The 18,068-nt window shown below is 41.8% G+C and overlaps 1 protein-coding gene across 4 annotated transcripts in view; it reads right to left on the bottom strand.

The window, feature by feature from the left end:
• Positions 1–1,040: 1,040 nt before the first annotated feature.
• LOC114498075 (S100P binding protein) overlaps positions 1,041–18,068 on the bottom strand; it is a 30,589-nt gene continuing 13,561 nt past the window's right edge. For 3 of the 4 annotated variants that reach the window (XM_036025723.1, XM_028514155.2, XM_036025722.1), the window contains 2 exons: positions 5,913–5,994; positions 1,041–3,802 (listed from right to left, as the gene is read on the bottom strand). In XM_036025723.1, coding sequence (XP_035881616.1) covers positions 3,703–3,802; positions 5,913–5,994 — 182 coding nt within the window. In that variant the 3' untranslated portion in view covers positions 1,041–3,702. The remainder of the gene's footprint in view (positions 3,803–5,912; positions 5,995–18,068) is intronic. The other variant, XM_028514154.2, reaches the window with a different exon arrangement.

Raw genomic sequence — 18,068 nt, 5'->3', positions numbered from 1 at the left:
AGAATCGTTACAGAATGAGCCCATCCCTTTTAGAGAAGGTCTGTTTCTCCTCCCTTCCCCATAACATGGAACCAACTAAGGATAAGGGAGGGACACACCGTTTCAGAGACGCCAGCCTGGTCTCTGAAGCCCACACTCACGTCGCTAAAAAGGAAATACGCAATTACTGGACACGGGCTCGTCTACCTGACTGCAGCAAAGTAGAGGCGTGCGGAGCAGACACCCCTCAGGTCCAGACAAGAACACCAAATAGTATTTAGCAAATTTAAACTGAACCTTTTGCTTGGACTGTAAAATATATACTAGATAAAATTTATAGAGCAGCAGCACAGAAAGCCTGCCCAAACATGTTGCCACTTATTTTCTCAGCAAGAGCTGAGATTTAAAAAGCACTGGCTGACACAGGTGCCGAGCTATTACTGCCGTCCCTTTCATCCTTGCCCCTGGGGGGTGAGTCTAAGAAGCTCGGGTTCACAAAAGGATCTAAGGAACAGTGTGCCTCCCCCATCTACCCGTACTTATCCAACCTTCAGCCCAGATTCTAGGAGCACTTGATTTCTAAAGAACCATCCATTTCGTACTATCAATTCTGACTTCACAGCCCTTTCAAAGGGAGAAAGTCCCAGGAGAGCATCTTCCTTAATCAGGGCGAACTCTGTCTGGGTGGCAGAGACACGGAGGTCGGCCACGCAGACATGGGAAGAATGCAAGGCGATGCCTGTCTAATGGGCCGAGCCCTCTCTCCCCTCCGCAGGAATGGCAGCGCAGCGGTATTTCAGGCTCTCCCCATGTCAGGCTCTTGACGTGCCCTACATGCAGCTGCAAATCCCCATCACTTTCAGCCTCTCTCCACTGCTGGAACGCCTTTCTCAACACTGTAATTTACCCTCCGAAGAACAGGGAGCGCACACCCTTGCCTCCCCAGTACCACGTTCCACTAATTGCCACCCCCTCCTATATCCCACTAACCTACCTACGCAAAGGAGGAAGGAACCGCCCTTCAAAGCCTGCAGCAGACGGTCCCAGTACATATGCCACTAACGAGAACTTTTATTTCTTTTTAATGACATTAAACACAACTGCTACAAGAGGAAAAACATGATCAAGAGGAGGCACCAAACTTGTTTCATAATTGATCCTGACAACAACTCAAGCAGCGCAGGGTCTGCGTTAGAGGCAAAAATACAAGTAAACCACACGAACAGTACATTTTTACTCTGCTTTATCAACCAACCCCCCTGTGGTGAGAATGTCTTCATGGATGAAGGAAGCCAGTCAGGCAGTTAAATGTACACAACGTAAAATACAGCAAGAATTCCCCATGAAATACTAGGCTTAGAGGCCAATGCCAAACATGAGATATGCATCTTTAAAAACACTGAAACTCCAGATTTTGCCCACTACCACCTTTAAGGCGAGCATGCCTGATGATGAGTTTCTTTAGCTTTCTTCCTCTTTAAAGAATATCGTGCAAACTGCTTGAGAACAGTTTTTCCTCCTCCAGTCCAACAGATTTAATTAAGCTGCTAAAGCTTTGGAAAAACAGAATTATGTGAGCAAAGAGGAAATGTGATTGTCACATTTTAGAGTTAACCTGTCACTCATTTGATTGGCAAAGGCGATGCCCCCATTACACATTCAGAGTGAAACCCTTTTGCACCAAGAAAGCAGAAACACGAGCCTTAGGTTTTTGCCGAAGCAAAGCACTGCCCCTTTACGGCTTGGGTTATCCATGGGGAACCAGCCAGCTATAATTATAATAGAAAGTAACTATATGATTATAGCAGCCACGCTGTGCTCCCAAAGGTCAATGTTTGTCTCAGTCTCTCTCAAGCTAATTTCGGGAAACCTGGAGAAGTGACTCATGGCTGACAACGGCAAAAACAGATTTGACCCTTGCCTTTGAACAGAACTTTTTAGCATTCTGGTCTCAGAATTAAACCAAATGTCCAAAGAGTAGAGAATCCTTAACTGCATAAAAACAGTAAATACTTAAGAGGCATCCATCTACATTTATTGGTGGCTGAATGACCAAGCTTTCCCCAAGCCCGTCTCCATAGCAGGGCAGGATGTTTCAGATGGGTCCCTCACACACGGAGACGGGGCCGATGAAACCACCAAACCAGGCAGAGGCAGCTAGCCCAGTGTCACAGGCTGCACTTCGGCGACCACGTGCAACCTTCACAGAACGAGAATAGCAGCATGAAGGCTGGACTGCAGGATCACCCAGAAGATGCCTAGAGCTGTCCATTAAGAAACAGCAAGCTGCTAAGACATGCATTAGGAGGGCTGCACAAAGCCTGTCCCTCGGGTTAGAGCACCAAGATCAGGCCACATGTAGGGTTGGGAAGCGCTTTGTGCACAGGCGTCCTCATAGCTTTACGAGAGCCGCCTCAGCAGCTCGGCGAAACCTGCCGGGAAGGACCTCGGAGTCTTTTTCTGTGGGGGCAGGAGTCCTTTTCCCCTAATCCTGTCCCCTCAAGCACTGGCTTTTCAGGACGGGTGTCCTCTAGAGTCCACTTTTTAGGTCTCTAATTCAACCCTTTACAGGAATATGTAACATCTCACCAAACACCAGGGGGCGTTTCAGAGGTCTGACCAAATGAGTAGGTAACATCCAGGGTCCAAGGCACGTTTTGCTGAGTTACAATGGAAACAGGAGGGCCTCTCCAAAGTCTCTCTTGTAGTGGGAGGCTCACTAACACGTGACCTCGTACCTCAAGTTAGGGTTTGGCAGATGACACTGAGGATGAGCGGACACCTCACTGGCACTGGCTTTCTGGCCTGCCCCGAAGTTAAGACCCTAGGAGACCAGCTCTTCAACGAAGAGAGCAGGGAGACTGTGCTCAGGAGGCGCACCCGCGGCTCACAGGAGCGCGCCTGTCGGACCCCAGAGCACAGCGGTCACCGGGAAAAAGGAAAGCCCTTGAAGGAAGGCAGGAGAGTTATGAGACCACAAACCAACACAGGTTAGCCAGCAGTCTGCCGTCGGTTAGCATGTGTAAGGTCTGCAAACACAATTGTGCAAAGCAAATTCAATGAGTGGAATAAAAGCCAAAAAATAAAGGCAGGTAGCAGGCACAAAAAGGAGAGAAGATTTACTCTTTTAATGTGTCCTTTCAACAGGACTTTGGTCCTGCCCCATCCTGCTTCAAATATCTCAGATTACCAACTCGAACATTTTGACAGGATTGAGAGATTCAAATAAGAAAGTAAGAAGGGCTGGTAAAAGTGACTTGTATCCATGTACACGGGGTGAGCAGGAGCAACACCCCCCTGCAGCCCGACCAAGGATCTCTTCCTCAGAGAGTAGAAGATGCTTTCCTTTGGGCACCAGTAAACTTTCCTCCTGCACGAAGGTGGGGCTTTGTTAGGCCAGGGGTGTTTTGGCTTAATGTTGGCTTTCAGGAGGCGGCCACATTCAACTTAAAGGAAAAAACAAAAACTGTAACAACTAAACACTGCTTACACACACACACACACACACACACACACACGAACTTTATACAAAAAATTCAAGTCAGTAATGGGCATTTCCAAAAGGCGACAAGTTCTTTAAATAAAAATATTGTGAAAAATAGAACTCAAAATCTCCAAAGCACGAAAGAGCAGGAGAAGGTGAGCTGCAGCTCTGGACAGGACGCTGAACAGGGGAGCCCACTGCCGACGGGCCGTGGCAAGCGAGCCGCCCCGGACGCCGTCTCAGAGACTCTGGAACCGCGGGTGGCTGCGCTGATTCCTGTCCACCCACTCAGTCAGGCTGCACCTTTCCAGAGGCTTCGGTCGGAGCCGGGCGTAGTTTCTGTCAGGGGAGGGGGGAAGTAAAAACAGAAAAGATGAAGGTTTCGGCTGGTATGGCTATTTGTATACAACTATTTTAAGAACATCATTACTTTAAGAAATCAAGTATTAATTTTGTATTTCAATTCTCACAACAATTATAGAAATTTTATATGAAACTTACAATAGAACTGCTATTTCCTTCCAAATTCCAAAGCTACCTAATTCCCAGGCAGGCAATATGGTGATAAGTGCCACACCCGCAAATGTCCCAAGAAAACCCCACGTACAGTGTATACTAATGATGAAGTGGGGAAAGTCTCTCCCTCCAGAAACACTTAGAGCAGGATCTACACTCCGCTGTCTGCATCGGAGCTGTATTCCAACAGGGCCTCACTGTCTGGCACAGCTCAAGGTTGCTCAGGACACAGCGGTTAAAATTAGAATAAAATTCCCAGAGAAGGTAAGTCGTCATGTGAGTATCACATTGCAAGTTTGGAGACTGAACAATTAATAGCACAGACTTAAGAATTTCTTGAGAGCCTCTTTCAGTCACGTGCTGAGCTGGGGCTCCAGACATGACCCGATGAGATGACGGGAGTCCAGTCTCAACTCCAGCTGCTCCTCACAACCACCCGGGAGGCTTTTTAAAGACATAGACTCTTGGCCCCTCCAGGAATCAAATCATTAAGTCTTGTCTCACCACCAGACTTAAGGATTTAGAATCCTGGTAGTCAGAGCCTGGACACCTGTATTTTTAGACATCCCACAAGTGATTATAAGGAACAGCCAGGATTGAAAATAATTATACCTAGCTCTGTATGTAAGCACTTGTTGAATTCTTGAAAGCACCTCCTCTCATTTAATGTTAATGGCAATCCTATGAGAAAAGCACTCTCATTAACAACTCATACACTAAGGAAACTGATCCTCAGGCGAAATAACTTGCTCAAGGTCATGGAGGTCATAGAGTGAAGTAGAAAAGCCAGGATGTGAATTCACACCTGAATCCAGAATTTATCTAATAACCATTACACTACACTGTCTTTCTGACAACCATGAGGGAACACTGAGTGTGTACAGGCTGAAGTAGGAGTGTCTAAAATACCCAAAAAGTAGCAAGCTCGCCAGTGTGACTGGAGCAGAGTGAACAAAGCAAAAGTAACAGGAGATGAAGTCAGCGAGCTAACTATGTCACCCGAGGCCACCATCCTTACAGGAGATGCAGGGGGTCATGAAGACGGGAAGATGTGAGATGAAAAGCCGCTGGAAAATTCTGAGCAAAGAGGAGGATCTGATTCATGGCTTATGCTTTGAAGACCTCGCTGACTGCTGAGCTGAGAACGGAGGGCAAGGCAAGAGCAGAAGCAAGGAGGCCAATTTAGGAGATTTGCAATAATCCAGGGCACAATGGTGTAAAATGGCCAGGCTTTAGGTATATTTCGTATGTGGAGCTTATACGACTTGCAAATGGACTGAATACAGGGTAAGAGAAAGGAATCAAAGATGACTCCAAGGTTTCTGGGTAACTGGATTTTACTGAATAAATCTGTAAAATAACACTACATCAAGAATCCAGAAGATTTCACAACTAGAAAGGCCCTTTGACATCCATTAGTCCAACATCTTCATTTTACTGATGAAGGAAAAGTAAAGTGATTAGGACCAGAAAAGTAAAGTGATTAGATCAAAATCATACAGCTAAGCCCTGGCTGGTGTAACTCAGTGGGTTGGGTGTCATCCTGCAAAATGAAAGGTCGCCAGTTCAATCAATTCCCAGTCAGGGCACATGCCTGGGTTACAGACCAGGTCCCTGCTTGGGGGCATGCGAGGGGCTACCAATCAATGTTTCTCTCACACATCAATGTTTCTGTCCTCCCTCTTTCTCCCTTTCTTCCCCCCCTCTAAAAATAAATCTAAAAAATATTTTTTAAAAAAATCATACAGCCAATTAAAAAATGCAAGGCTAGTATTAGAACTACGTTTCCTGAACTTCGGTCCAGTTCTTATCCATTATACTGTACTGTTTCTTTTTCCAGCTCTGGAATTAACAATTATAACCCACCTCCCCACCACATCCCTCCTAGAGCTAAACTCCACCCTGTCCTCCTCCTTCCTAATCACCCACTCACCGAATGGTGAGGTCCGAAGGATGTGAATGGTTATGCCTATGATGAACTTGATCCATCAAAGAATACAGTTCCACCAAGGCACCTGCGAGACAAAGAGATCAGTGGTTAGGAAGCCACTCAGCGAACTTCCATGGCAGCCTAGGTCAAAGCTTTCAGAGAAGGAGAAAACAGGCACTGGTCCTAATACTGTCTATTTATGACTATTACAAGCGCTCAGCACAAAACTACAAACTAGAGAGGAAAGCTTGTTCTTGGATGATGATGATGACGACGATGATGAATAACAATAATGACAGCCATCATTCATTCACTCATTCAATATTTACCAGCCCCTACAATGTGTGAAGAACTTCACTGGCCCCTAGAATATGGTGGCCTATGAGACGATATACCTGCCCTCAGGTGATTCCAAAATTTGTGATATGTGCAGTGACAAAAAATACAGGTCGAAATGTGTGCAGAGACTGGGGGCTGGGCGCTTAGAGAAAGCCCCCTCCAAGGGAAGGAAACTATAAGCAAGGATCTAAAGAAGGTAAGAAGTTAGTGAGATAAAGAAGGGTAGAAGGTGGGAGTGTCCAAGAGAAATTGCTAACACCAAGGCCTAGAGGCTCAAGACGGCAAAATACATTCAAGAAAGAAGAAACTGAGAAGAGAAGGGGGGTGGAGGCTTTTTGCTCAACAAGAAAAATTGCTGGAGGCAATTTCTCAAGTACCCGGGAGTCTAGCAAGGTGCTAGTATGCACTTTACACATTACCTTAATTCTAAAAAATACCTTAATGTGGAGATAGATGTTATTAATATCATTTTAGGGATGGAAAACTATAGCTCAGGGAGGTCGACTTGCCTTAAGTGCTTATTAAACTGGACTCAAAACTAGCTCCTGTTTGAGTCCAGCTTTGCCACTATTCGATGACACTAATTTTGCACTTAAGGGCTGAAACTTAGGCTGAAGCTCACAAGAGGAGAAATTATAATTAGAATAAAATAATTTCCCTAGACCAGTGGCACTCAAATTTTAACATGCATCGTAATCACACCGAGGTATTATAAAACAGATGGCTGGGCCCCAACCCCAGAGTTTCTGATTCTGAAGGTCCAGGTGGGACCTGAGACTTTGCATTTCTAACAAATGCCCAAGTGATGCTGACACTGCTGGTCTGGGAATCACACTTTGAAAACCACTGCCCTAGACTGTGGAGACTTTCCTTTCAGCCAGTTTACATATTTCTCATTATCTTACCTACTGTGCTCTCCGGAACCTACAGCACTCTAACTAGGCTACAGACCATCTTTTCAAGTTCTCGTAAAAAATATTTACTTAGCCCTGACTGGTGTGGCTCAGTGGATTGAGCGTGGGTCTGTGAACCAAAGGGTCGCCAGTTCAATTCCCAGTCAGGGCACATGCCTAGGTTGTGGGCCAGGTCCCCAGTAGGGGGCTCAAGAGACACAACCACACATTGATGTTTCTCTCCCTCCCCCCTTCTCTAAAAATAAATTAAAAATTTAAAAAGTATTTACTTAACTTTTAGGACCAATTTAATTTATTTAAAGCCTCAAGGAGTTGAGCTTTGTACAAAAAGTATATACTTTGGAGTGAGGCAGATGAATTAAAATTCCAATCCAGTCAGTAACTAGCTCTTTGACCCTGGGCAAATGATTTCATTTCTTCTAGCCCTACTTTATTCATCAAGGAACTGTGGACAATAATATTTAGCTTGAAGCTGAGTACTGAGAACATAGTACATAAAAGACTTAGCACAGTGCCTGGCACACAGCCCGTGTGCAGTAAGTAATAGCTATTATTACAGTGTTATAGTCTCAGACCTATGTTGGTTTACAATGTCTTTAAATGCTACAATCAATGACCTACTTGTAAGAAAAAATGCTTTTAAATCTATCAGTCCACATACGAACTATGATACTCAGCAGCACTCAGCAAAAATTCTCTCTAACCATAATGAGATAATACTTTTCAGGAAAAATGTATAGATTCATTACATTAAAAGTTCCTGTGCAGTTAAAAATAAAAAAGCACGACCAAGGGCAAAAGATGACAATTGACCACATGAAAATATATCTGAAACATATTTGGCAAGGGTTAATGTGCCCTTTCTAGAAAGATAATCACAAGCACAACAAATAAAATACAAACAAAATAGGTCAAGGACATGAACAAGCAATTCACAAAAGTAACATAAGTGAACAATAAACATAATGAAAACATGTTCAATATCACTATATGGAAAGAAAACATTAGTCTCACGTCACGTTAATATAAATCGGGATCAAATCCCCCCTTTAAGAAGGGGTGTAACATTTTATTTTTTAAGATTTTATTTATTTATTTTTAGAGACAAGAGAGGGAGAGAGGGAGAGAAACATCAATGTGTGGTTGCCCCTCACACACTCTACTCAGGACCTGGCCCACAACCCAGCCATAAGCCCTGGCTGGGAATTGAACCTGAGACCCTCTGATTCACAGGCTGGCCCTCAATCCACTAAGCCACACTAGCCTAACTTTTAACTAGAAAATCCCTTACTTGCTAGATTTTTTCAGCTAAAATCAAAGGTCTTGATTCAAACTGCCCCTTTCCTATATACCCTACTTTTACATCATGGACATCCATTCCCTCTTGCCCCCACAAAAGGACATTGTACTGGGGCAAAAATCAGCTTTGTATCATCAAAGGAGTGCTGGCAAGATATGCCCTGGCTGGTGTGGCTCAGTGAACTGAGCACCAGACTCTGAAGCAAAGGACCAATGGTTCAATTCCCAGTCAGGGCACATGCCTGGGTTGCAGTCCAGGTCACCAGTGGAGGGTCTGAGTGACAACCACACATTGATATGTCTTTCTCCCTCCCTTTCCCTCTCTCTAAAAATAAGTAAATAAAATCATTTTTAAAATAATTAAAACAAACAAAGGAATGGGAATCCTGGTGTCTGATCTCAAAATGAAACAAGATTATCTATAGGTCATGCCCTTCAGTTCACTCCTTTCTTACCAGAGATTCTATAAAATTGCCCAGAAACCTATACACTTTAAACTAAAAGAAGAAAAAGACTAGTCAGTTAGGCCAAGGAGGCTTCACGTATTCAACTGCTAGGTATCATAATCTAGCAGCAGCAACTTACATATCAGGCACTGTCCTATATGTTTTATATATATTAACACATTTATTCCTTATAACAATCATAGGTGGTATTTCCCCCATTTTACAGATGAAGAAACTGAGACACACAGAAGCAATCTGTCCAAAGTTAAACAGCTAGTGACAGAGTCCAAATTTCAACAATACCATGGTTTGAGTGTCCTTAAAAAATTTTTCTGAGACTGCCCTGACCAGTGTGACTCAGTTGGTCATACTGCAAAGCAAAAGGTCGCTGGTTTGATTCCCAGTCAGGGCACATGCCTGGGTTGCAGATCTGGTCCCTGGTCAGGGTGTGTGAGGCAACCAACTGATGTCTCTCTCTCAAATCAATGTTTTTATCCCTGCCTTCCCCCCTTTCTTCCCCTCTCCTTAAAAAGAAATAAAATCATTAAAAAACAACAACAACAACCAAGAAAGAAAGGAAAGAAGGAAGGAAGGGACTTGTTTACCTGGCACAGCACTATGTAAACAAGGGCTCAGTAATTAGGTCTCAGCTCATGCACAAAAAATGTTAGTTTCCATTAGCACTTACAAATTAATGACGAACTATGGTAACCTTTATTATTAATAAGACTTAATGACCTAGAGATAATGAGAGCTAACATTTAGCAAGCATTTATTTTGTGCCAGGCACTTCACTGACTGCTTTGCATGTATGCTATCATTTAATCCTAAAAATCACATACCATGTGGAGGCAAATACCATGATCTCCACTTTATTCATGAGTAAATGGAAGCTTAGAAAAGATACTCCTCTCTCTTCTAGTAAATGGGAAAGCCAGGACTCAAACCCATCTGGAGCTAATAATCCAGAGACCTTATTTCAGCTCACGCTTGCATCTCTTCTTCCTCCAAATTTAGAGATGCTAACAAGAATGGAAACATCATTTTTGTTTTGAATTTTTGAATTTTCTCTTCCCTTCATAGTCTCTAACAGATGGGCTGCCTTAGACCAACAATCAGTACCATGAGCTTATTTTAAATTGTGGCTAAAAGGTGGTGAAGGCTGCCTTGTTTGTGGCTAAGAACGAAATTCACCTAAGAATGAAATTAGGAGGAAAAACCCCTCAACATTCAGAAATGAGATCAGCAATTCTTCTAAACTTTAATCTAGAAATATGTAGCTGACTAGTTTGGGGAAAAATTCAGTCTAATAACTGTCCTTAATAAGTTAAAAGTGAACCAATTGTTATAAAGGAGGGGAAATGATAATGCTGAGTGCTCGCTATGCCCATGGCCCTTGTGACAGGTTTTATGCGGCACCAGGCTTTGTACCACATGGCCCAAGAACAGAGAATCTCTCAGCTGGCTTATCTCTCAGCTGGAAAATCAAGCTGGCCTGGTACCAACAAGTCATCAAGTGCATCAATCATATACTCTCCTCTGTAATGCAGAGATGAGCTTTAGTAATGGGCAGGGGGTGGGGGGGGGAGAGGGAGGGAGGGAGGAGCGCACAGGAAAGAACAGACACTTGAGATAGCTAACAGAGAGCAGAAGCACTCAATCAGCAGGGAGAACCTGGGTAGGGAACAAAGACACCTGTTTCTAGGGGGTCTGGATCTATGGCTGATTCTTTTTACTACGAGGTCTGGCTATGTTGTCGAGCATCTAATAATCCTCATTTTTCCCCCTATAAATCCTTAAACTTAGTTACTTAAAGGCAATCACAACGTCTCTATGCCATGCAACCAAAAAAGTACCAAGCACAGGGGAGGGGAAAAAAAGGAAAGAAAAAAATGAGCTACAGGGGTGTAGGCTTCTCCTTTCATGAATAGATTAATAAAATGGGAATTAAAAGGAAAAAAAGATTAAGTAGAAAGCGAGAATGCAAACGTGTTGCCTGTAGCTCAACAAAACTGCAGTGATCTTAGCACAAATCTTGACTGATTTTCCTTGCAGACAAGGCAAAAAGCAAAAGAAACAGGAATTATTATAAAACTCATTTCTGAAGTGACATAGAGGGGATGCTGAATGATTTATGTGACTGCTCAACAGTAATGGCAAACACAGAATAAGAATTTATGTAACTATTGTTGATTCTGATCTTCAGTAAAAATCAAAGCAGGGACTTCCTTCCCCTTCTAGTCACGACGAATGGGCTTACATCCCATTGTAAGTTACTAGAAACTGGACAAAATGTATGAAATTGTTTTCAGGCTGCTCAGAATTGTGTGATCCCCGAGGGAAGGAAAAAAATGTAGGTGAGCCTTGAAAGTTCTTATGAGCCTGTTGGCCTATAAATGTTCAAAATAAAAAGTTCTTTTAAATGAAGGAAAAAAAACACCAACTTAATAAACAAGAGCAGCCCCGGTTGCTATCACTCAGTAGATTAAGCACCAGCCTGCAAATCAAAGGTCAGGGCACATGCCTGGGTTGCCGGCCAGGTCCCTGGTAGGGGGTACATGACAGGCAACCACACAGTGATACTTCCTCTCCCTCTTTCTCCCTCCCTTCCCCTCTTTCTAAAAATAAATAAAATCTTTAAAACAAACAAACAAATGCAGAGAGACTTCATCACCAGCAGATCTGCACGATAAGAAACTTAAAAGTTCATCAGGAAGAAGGAAAATACCAGATGGAACAAAATAGAGAGTACCAGAAATGGTAAATATGTGCATAAATATAAGACTATTTTTCTCATTTAAAAAAAAATGTCTTTAAAAGAGTATAGAAATACTGACACATGCAACAACATGGATGAATATTTAAAAAATTATTCCAAGAAGCCAAACACAAAAGAGCACATGATTCTGTTTATATCAAACTCTAGAAAAAACAAATCTAACCTACGGTGACCAAAAAGAAATTAGTGTTTTCCCCGGGCTGGAGTGGGATGGGGACAGATTGACTAAGACGGAACAGAATAGAAATTTTGGGGGTGGCAGGAATGTTCTATGAATTTGAGTGCTGTGATGGTTCCACAGGTGTACAAATTTGTCAAAATTCACCAAGATGCGTACTTAAAATGGGTGTATTTTACTGAATGTAAAGTATACTCCAATAAAGTGATTTTTAAAAAGTCCAGGCATGGTGCCAGCCAGACAAACACAGGTTGACTGTATCAGTTTATCTCCTCTTGCTAACCTCTCACTAAATTGGAAAAGAAAGGTCTCAAATCAGTTATCTTAGCAACCACCTAAAGAAAGTAGAAATAAAGAGAGCAAATTCAACACAAGCAAGCAGAAAAAATAAAATATAGAAACAGAAATCAATGAAACAGAAGACAGAGACATAGAAAAAGAAATCAATAAAACAAAAGCCGATTATTTTTTAGAGTAATCATGCTGCCCTGGCTGGTGTGGCACGTAGGCTGGGCGTCATCCCACAAACCGTAAGATCACAGGTTCCACTCCTGGTGGGGGCATGTGCCTGGGTTGCAGGCCAGGCCCCCAGCTGGTGGCCTGCAAAAGTTTAGTTTCTCTCCCTCTCCTTCCCTTCCCCTCTCTCTAAAAATAAATAACTAAAATCTTTTTTAAAAGTGTTGGTAAACTTTCAGCCAGACTGAGTAGAAGAGAAAAAACAAACTGCCAATACCAAGAATGGGAAAGATGACGTCACTATAGAGACTATGTACAAGGATAATAAGGGAATATTAACTTTATGCCAATGTATTTAACAGCCTAGATGGAATGAACACATTTTCTGAAAGACTACCAAAGCTCACTCAAGAAAAGATACTAATTCTACTCTTCCAGAAAATTAAAAAGGTAGGAATACTTCTCAACTAATTCTGTGAGGCCAACATTACTCTGATACTAAGACCAGACGAAAAAATTATATGAAAACTACAGACCAACTCCCATTATGAAGACAGACGCAAAAATTCGTAACAAAATTTTAGCAAATCAGCTTAATACTTTTATTTCAGGATACTACTTTTAGTTTAGCACAGAATGCATAAAATCAGGAATGCAGAATTGGTTAACATTGGAAAGTCAAATAACATACCATATTCTGCCATGTATAATGTGCACCCATATTTTCAACCCAAACTCTTTCAGGAAAAAAAATTTTCATTTTAATTTTTAATCCAATCATTTACTTATTTACATTTATATATTCTTTTGTATTAAAAGGAATTTTAGCACTTACTTTTGAACATATTATGATACAAGAAATTTTATGTAACACATAATTACAAAACACAAGAACAGATACGAGATACAAGAAATTTGGTACGACAATCCAATAATCGTTTTCCAGGGCATTATTTTGCATATGGATATCATTATTGCTTTCTAGAGTTGTACTTTTAATGCATAAGCATAAATAAAAGAATTAAAAACACTTATATACATACAAAATTAGTACTACCCATGTATTATGCGCATCCTCATTTTCCCCTCAAAAGTCTGGGCAAAAAAGTGCATATTAAACACCAAAAAATATGGTAATTCTCTAATTAATAGACTTATTAATTTAAAAAAGTATGATTTCAGTAGATGCAGAAAAAGTATTTGACAAAATCCAAAGTCCATTTGTAATAAAAGCTCTCAAGAAACTATAAATAGGAGGGACTATCCTCAAGCTGATCAAAGGGTATCCAAAAGAAACCTACAACACAGTAGGTAATGGTGAAAGACTGTTGTTTTCTTCCTAAGACCAGGAACAAGTTACTCATTGTTACCTCTATTTAATATTGTACTGGATGTTCTAATCAGTACAGTAAGACAATAAAAGTAAATAAAAGACATCCAAATAAGGAAGGAACAAGTAAAAGTGCACCTATTTAGCTTTTTTTAAAAAACAGAACTTCTCAGAGGATGTGTCACTAAAACAAAAGACCGAGCAAGAGGAAGAAACGGCACCCAGAAAAGGCGGCCACCCCGGGAGGGCAGTTCTGCAGCGCGCCTAGAGGACCCGCAGTGCCGACCGGAGCAGAAAAGAACAGAAGACCCGAGAAGGAAGGTCTCCAGAAAAAACTAAAGAGGAACTGATTGATTACTGTGTATATTGAAGCATTTAAGGGGTAGAAGGAGGAACAATGATAAGGACATAAGCTGGATTTGTAAAAAAATTAAGGATAAATTCATTTGTAGTTTAAAAAACGTGAGGTAATTAAAAACTTCAGAAAAACAAGTAATTCAAGAAAGAAAACAGGACCACAGTGTACTACTGACATTGTAGTGAACACTGTTCACTTAGGTGTAATCTCAACGATGAATATTGATTTAACAACCATCAGTATAACTACCAGAAAACAAAATAACAAGTGCTGGCAGGAATGCAGAGATTCTGGAACCTCTGTTCACTGTTAATGGGGCTGTAATAGTGCAACCAATGCTGAACAGTATGGAGTGTCCTCAAAAAATAAAAAATAGAGCCTTGGCCAGGTAGCTCAGTAGGTTAGAGCATCATCCCAATACACCAAGGTTGTGGGTTCAATCCCTGGTCTGGGCACATACAAGAATCAACCAATGAATGCATAAATAAATGGAACAACAAATTGGTATTTCTCTCACTCTCTTCTTTCCTGTCTCTCCAAAATCAATGAAATAAAAATTAAAAAAAAAAAAAAATAAAGTATCCATATAAAAAAAGAATGTATTAGAAATTAAAACAAAAATTAACAGTAGAATTACCATATGATCCAGCAACCCCACCTCTGGTTACTCAGCCAAAAGAGCTAACAGCAGGGTCTATAAGAGGTATCTGCATGCCTCGTTCACAGCGGGGCTATTCACAATAGCTAGGAGGTTACAGCAGCCCAAAGGTCCACTGAAGAATGCGTGGAGAACAAAATGTCACGTATACATACAATGGAGCATTAGTCTGCCATAGAAAGGAAGGAAATTCTGGCACAAGCTACACAATGGCTGAAACTTGAGAGAGAACACTGCACCAAGTGAAATAAGTCAGCCACAAAAAGACCAGTACTTTATGGTTCCACTCGTATGAGTTATCTAAAGTGGTAAAATTCATAGAAACAAAGTAAAATGCTGGTTACCAGGGCTTCCAGGAGCGGGGAAGACTACCAGTTTTTTTAATGGGCAGAGAGTTGGAGATGTGCACAATGAAGTTTTAGACATCAGTTCCACAATAATGTGAATAAACATAACGCTACTGAACCGTATATGTGTAAGTGGTTAATACAGCAAATGTTATTTTCACACTACAATTAAAAACAAAAGATTAATGGACTTATGTCAGAAGACACAGGAGCTTGTTTGAAGAAGTTGCCATAATCAAATTGGGGACAAATAAAAAGAATGACTACAGTTGATTACAACACACTGACTTTAAAAACAAATCTGAGTTCTGCGCAGTGTCCCAGTGTAGGCCCTTCAACAGCAACAGCCATTGAAGAGCAGCAGCCAAGGCTCTGCGCTACCCCGTGGCCGCGAGCCTCAAAAAGCAACCAGGTGGTTGTTTTAAAATATGCCCTGGCTGGTGCGGGCTCAGTGGACCGAGTACCAGCCTGTGCGCCAAGGGGTCACCGGTTTGATTCCCAGTTAGGGTACATGCCTGGTGTGCGGGCCAGGTCCCCAATGGGGGCCACACGAAAGGCAACCACACGTTGATGTTCCCCCCCCCCCCACCTCTAAAAAAAAAAAAAAGCCACAAGGTAACCAAGAGTGTAAGCAAGCTGAGGTGCAGCAGCTGCAGTGGTCACCTCAGCAAACACCACAAGGTCCACGGGACGTGACCTGAGAGGTGTGCAGCTCTGCCCCTACAAACAGCCCACCATGAAGCTACTCCAATTCTCCAAGGACAAGCAGGCGCTGAAGTTCATTGAGAAAAGGGTGGGGACATACAACCACGCCAAGAGGAAAAGAGACGAGCTCAGTAGCATCCTTGCAGCCATGAGGAAGACAGCAGCCAAGGACTGAACCCCATCCCCTCTGTGGGTAATAAAACCTTTTCAGAGAAATACAATTCATGAGGTAATAACGATACTAATAAAAAATCTATATAGAGGAGTATTAGCTGCAGTAGTAATAACTGCAAAAAAGTGATATGTTTATTTAGAAAATGAACATTTTTCTACCCAACTCTGTGTAATAACTGATTCAGGCAAGGATCATCAATGAATGCTTAAACCATTAGGTGAACAATTGCTGTGGAACAGGATATCTGAATGGTACCAAAGCATCATTTCACAGATGCCTTACTAATCACAAAGGGGGAAATGTACCTTCCAATGAAGAAATGTGACAGACAGTTAACACTTTAACAAAGTGATCAAACTTAGCATCACTTAGTGGAACAACCTGTCATTAAGTGGTACCTCCTGATTTGATACAGGACGAATACATAGTACCTGTGAACTATGCCAGCCGCAATGCTTACTCTGAATCTAACCCCTCCTCTAGACCCAACTTTCAGTTTACAGGAAATACAGGGAATAGAGGAGTAAGTTAAATCACACCAAAAAGGGAACCAAACACAACTCAGTATGTGGAACAATCTACAAAACAAGGGACCTGGACTGAGAGAGACGAAGGAGAGAGACGTGCGTGTGTTGGTTCCTGTGTCCCACCCCGTCCTCACTGGCCCTCTATGCCATTGTTCATGATGAGCACCAACGTGCCCGGCGCCTGTGTGCTGGATGGGTTTCCCTATAAGGTCACCAGCTGGTGCAGGCCCAGCTGGGTCAAGCCAGCCCAGTGTACTGCAGTGCCCGTGGTTCTGAACCAGCTCATCAGCAAGCTGCTCTGTGGCCTAGGCCAGGAGAAATAAAGAACGGCTGGAGGCCAGCAGAGGAGGACATGAAGACATCCACTAAGGAAACAGCTAAACTGGGATTAGATCCTGTTGTAACAATTTACAAGAGACATTTTAGAGCTGGGAAAACTGGAATATAATGTAGATATTAGATGATCTTAAGAAATTAGGTGCCCTTATTATATAAAATGTTAGAGGGATTTATCTAAAAGATAAAAAATATGAACACAGTAAAATGACAGCAAACTCAGTTATTAACAACCACACCTAAAAAAACAAAAGCAAACTAAGCAAACAACTAGAATGGGAACAGAACCACAGAAATGGAGATCACACGGAGGGTTATCAGCAGGGGAGAGGGAGAGAGGGGAAAAAGGTACAGAAAATAAGTAGCATAGATGGTAGGTAGAAAATAGACAGGGGGAGGGCAAGAATAGTATGGGAAAAGTAGAAGCCAAAGAACTCATGTAGGACCCATGGACATGAACTAAAGGGAGGGAATGTGGGTGGGAGAGGGTGTTCAGGGAGGAGGGGAGTGAAGAGGGAAAAATGGGACAACTGTAATAGCATAATCAATAAAATATACTTAAAAAAATAACCCAGTCAGGGCACATGCCCAGGTTGCAGGCCACAGCCCCCAGCAACCACACATTGATGTTTCTCTCTCTCTCTTTCTCCCTCCCTTCCCTCTCTAAAAATAAATAAATAAAATCTTAAAAAAATAAATAAATAAAAATTAAAAAGTTGCACTCATACAAAAAAATAAAAAAAATAATAGGAAAGCAGAGTCTGGCTCAAAGGAGTAACTTCCTGACAATTAGAATTTTCTAAGCAAAGACCGGCCTGCTTCATGAGGTAATGAGTTTTGCATTATTAGAACTCTAAGCAAAGGCTGAATGGTCACTTGGCAAAGATACAGAATTATATGTTTGGCAATTAAAGAGATCTTAGTGGTCCTTTTTACTCTAAGAAGTTATAATTGCATACAAAGTTTTCCATTAGCTGGGATGTCAGAAAGTGGTTGTAAATGCTACTAAAGAGCCAGGTGGCATTAAGCAAAAAGAGATTATACCTATATTAGAATAATGGAGTTGAAGGGTGATTTACATTATTATATTCTGTGTTAATAATATACACATTACTGATAAAATGAAATGAATTATGATGATTAACCTGATGGAGAGGATTCAAAGTGAATTGGCACAAATGGCATTAGAACCTGCCCTACTGATTTCTGTGCCTAATAAAGAACCTAAGACACACTTTTCCAAGGTGAAATAGCACTGAACATCTCAAAAAGAAAGACAGGAGGCACTATGCTCCCTCTTTTGGCTTCTGGC

Source organism: Phyllostomus discolor, chromosome 5 (assembly GCF_004126475.2).
Source record: "Phyllostomus discolor isolate MPI-MPIP mPhyDis1 chromosome 5, mPhyDis1.pri.v3, whole genome shotgun sequence".
Lineage (NCBI taxonomy): Eukaryota > Metazoa > Chordata > Mammalia > Chiroptera > Phyllostomidae > Phyllostomus > Phyllostomus discolor.
The sequence above is the reverse complement of the archived record's forward strand: the minus strand, read 5'-3'. Positions and strand labels throughout refer to the sequence as shown.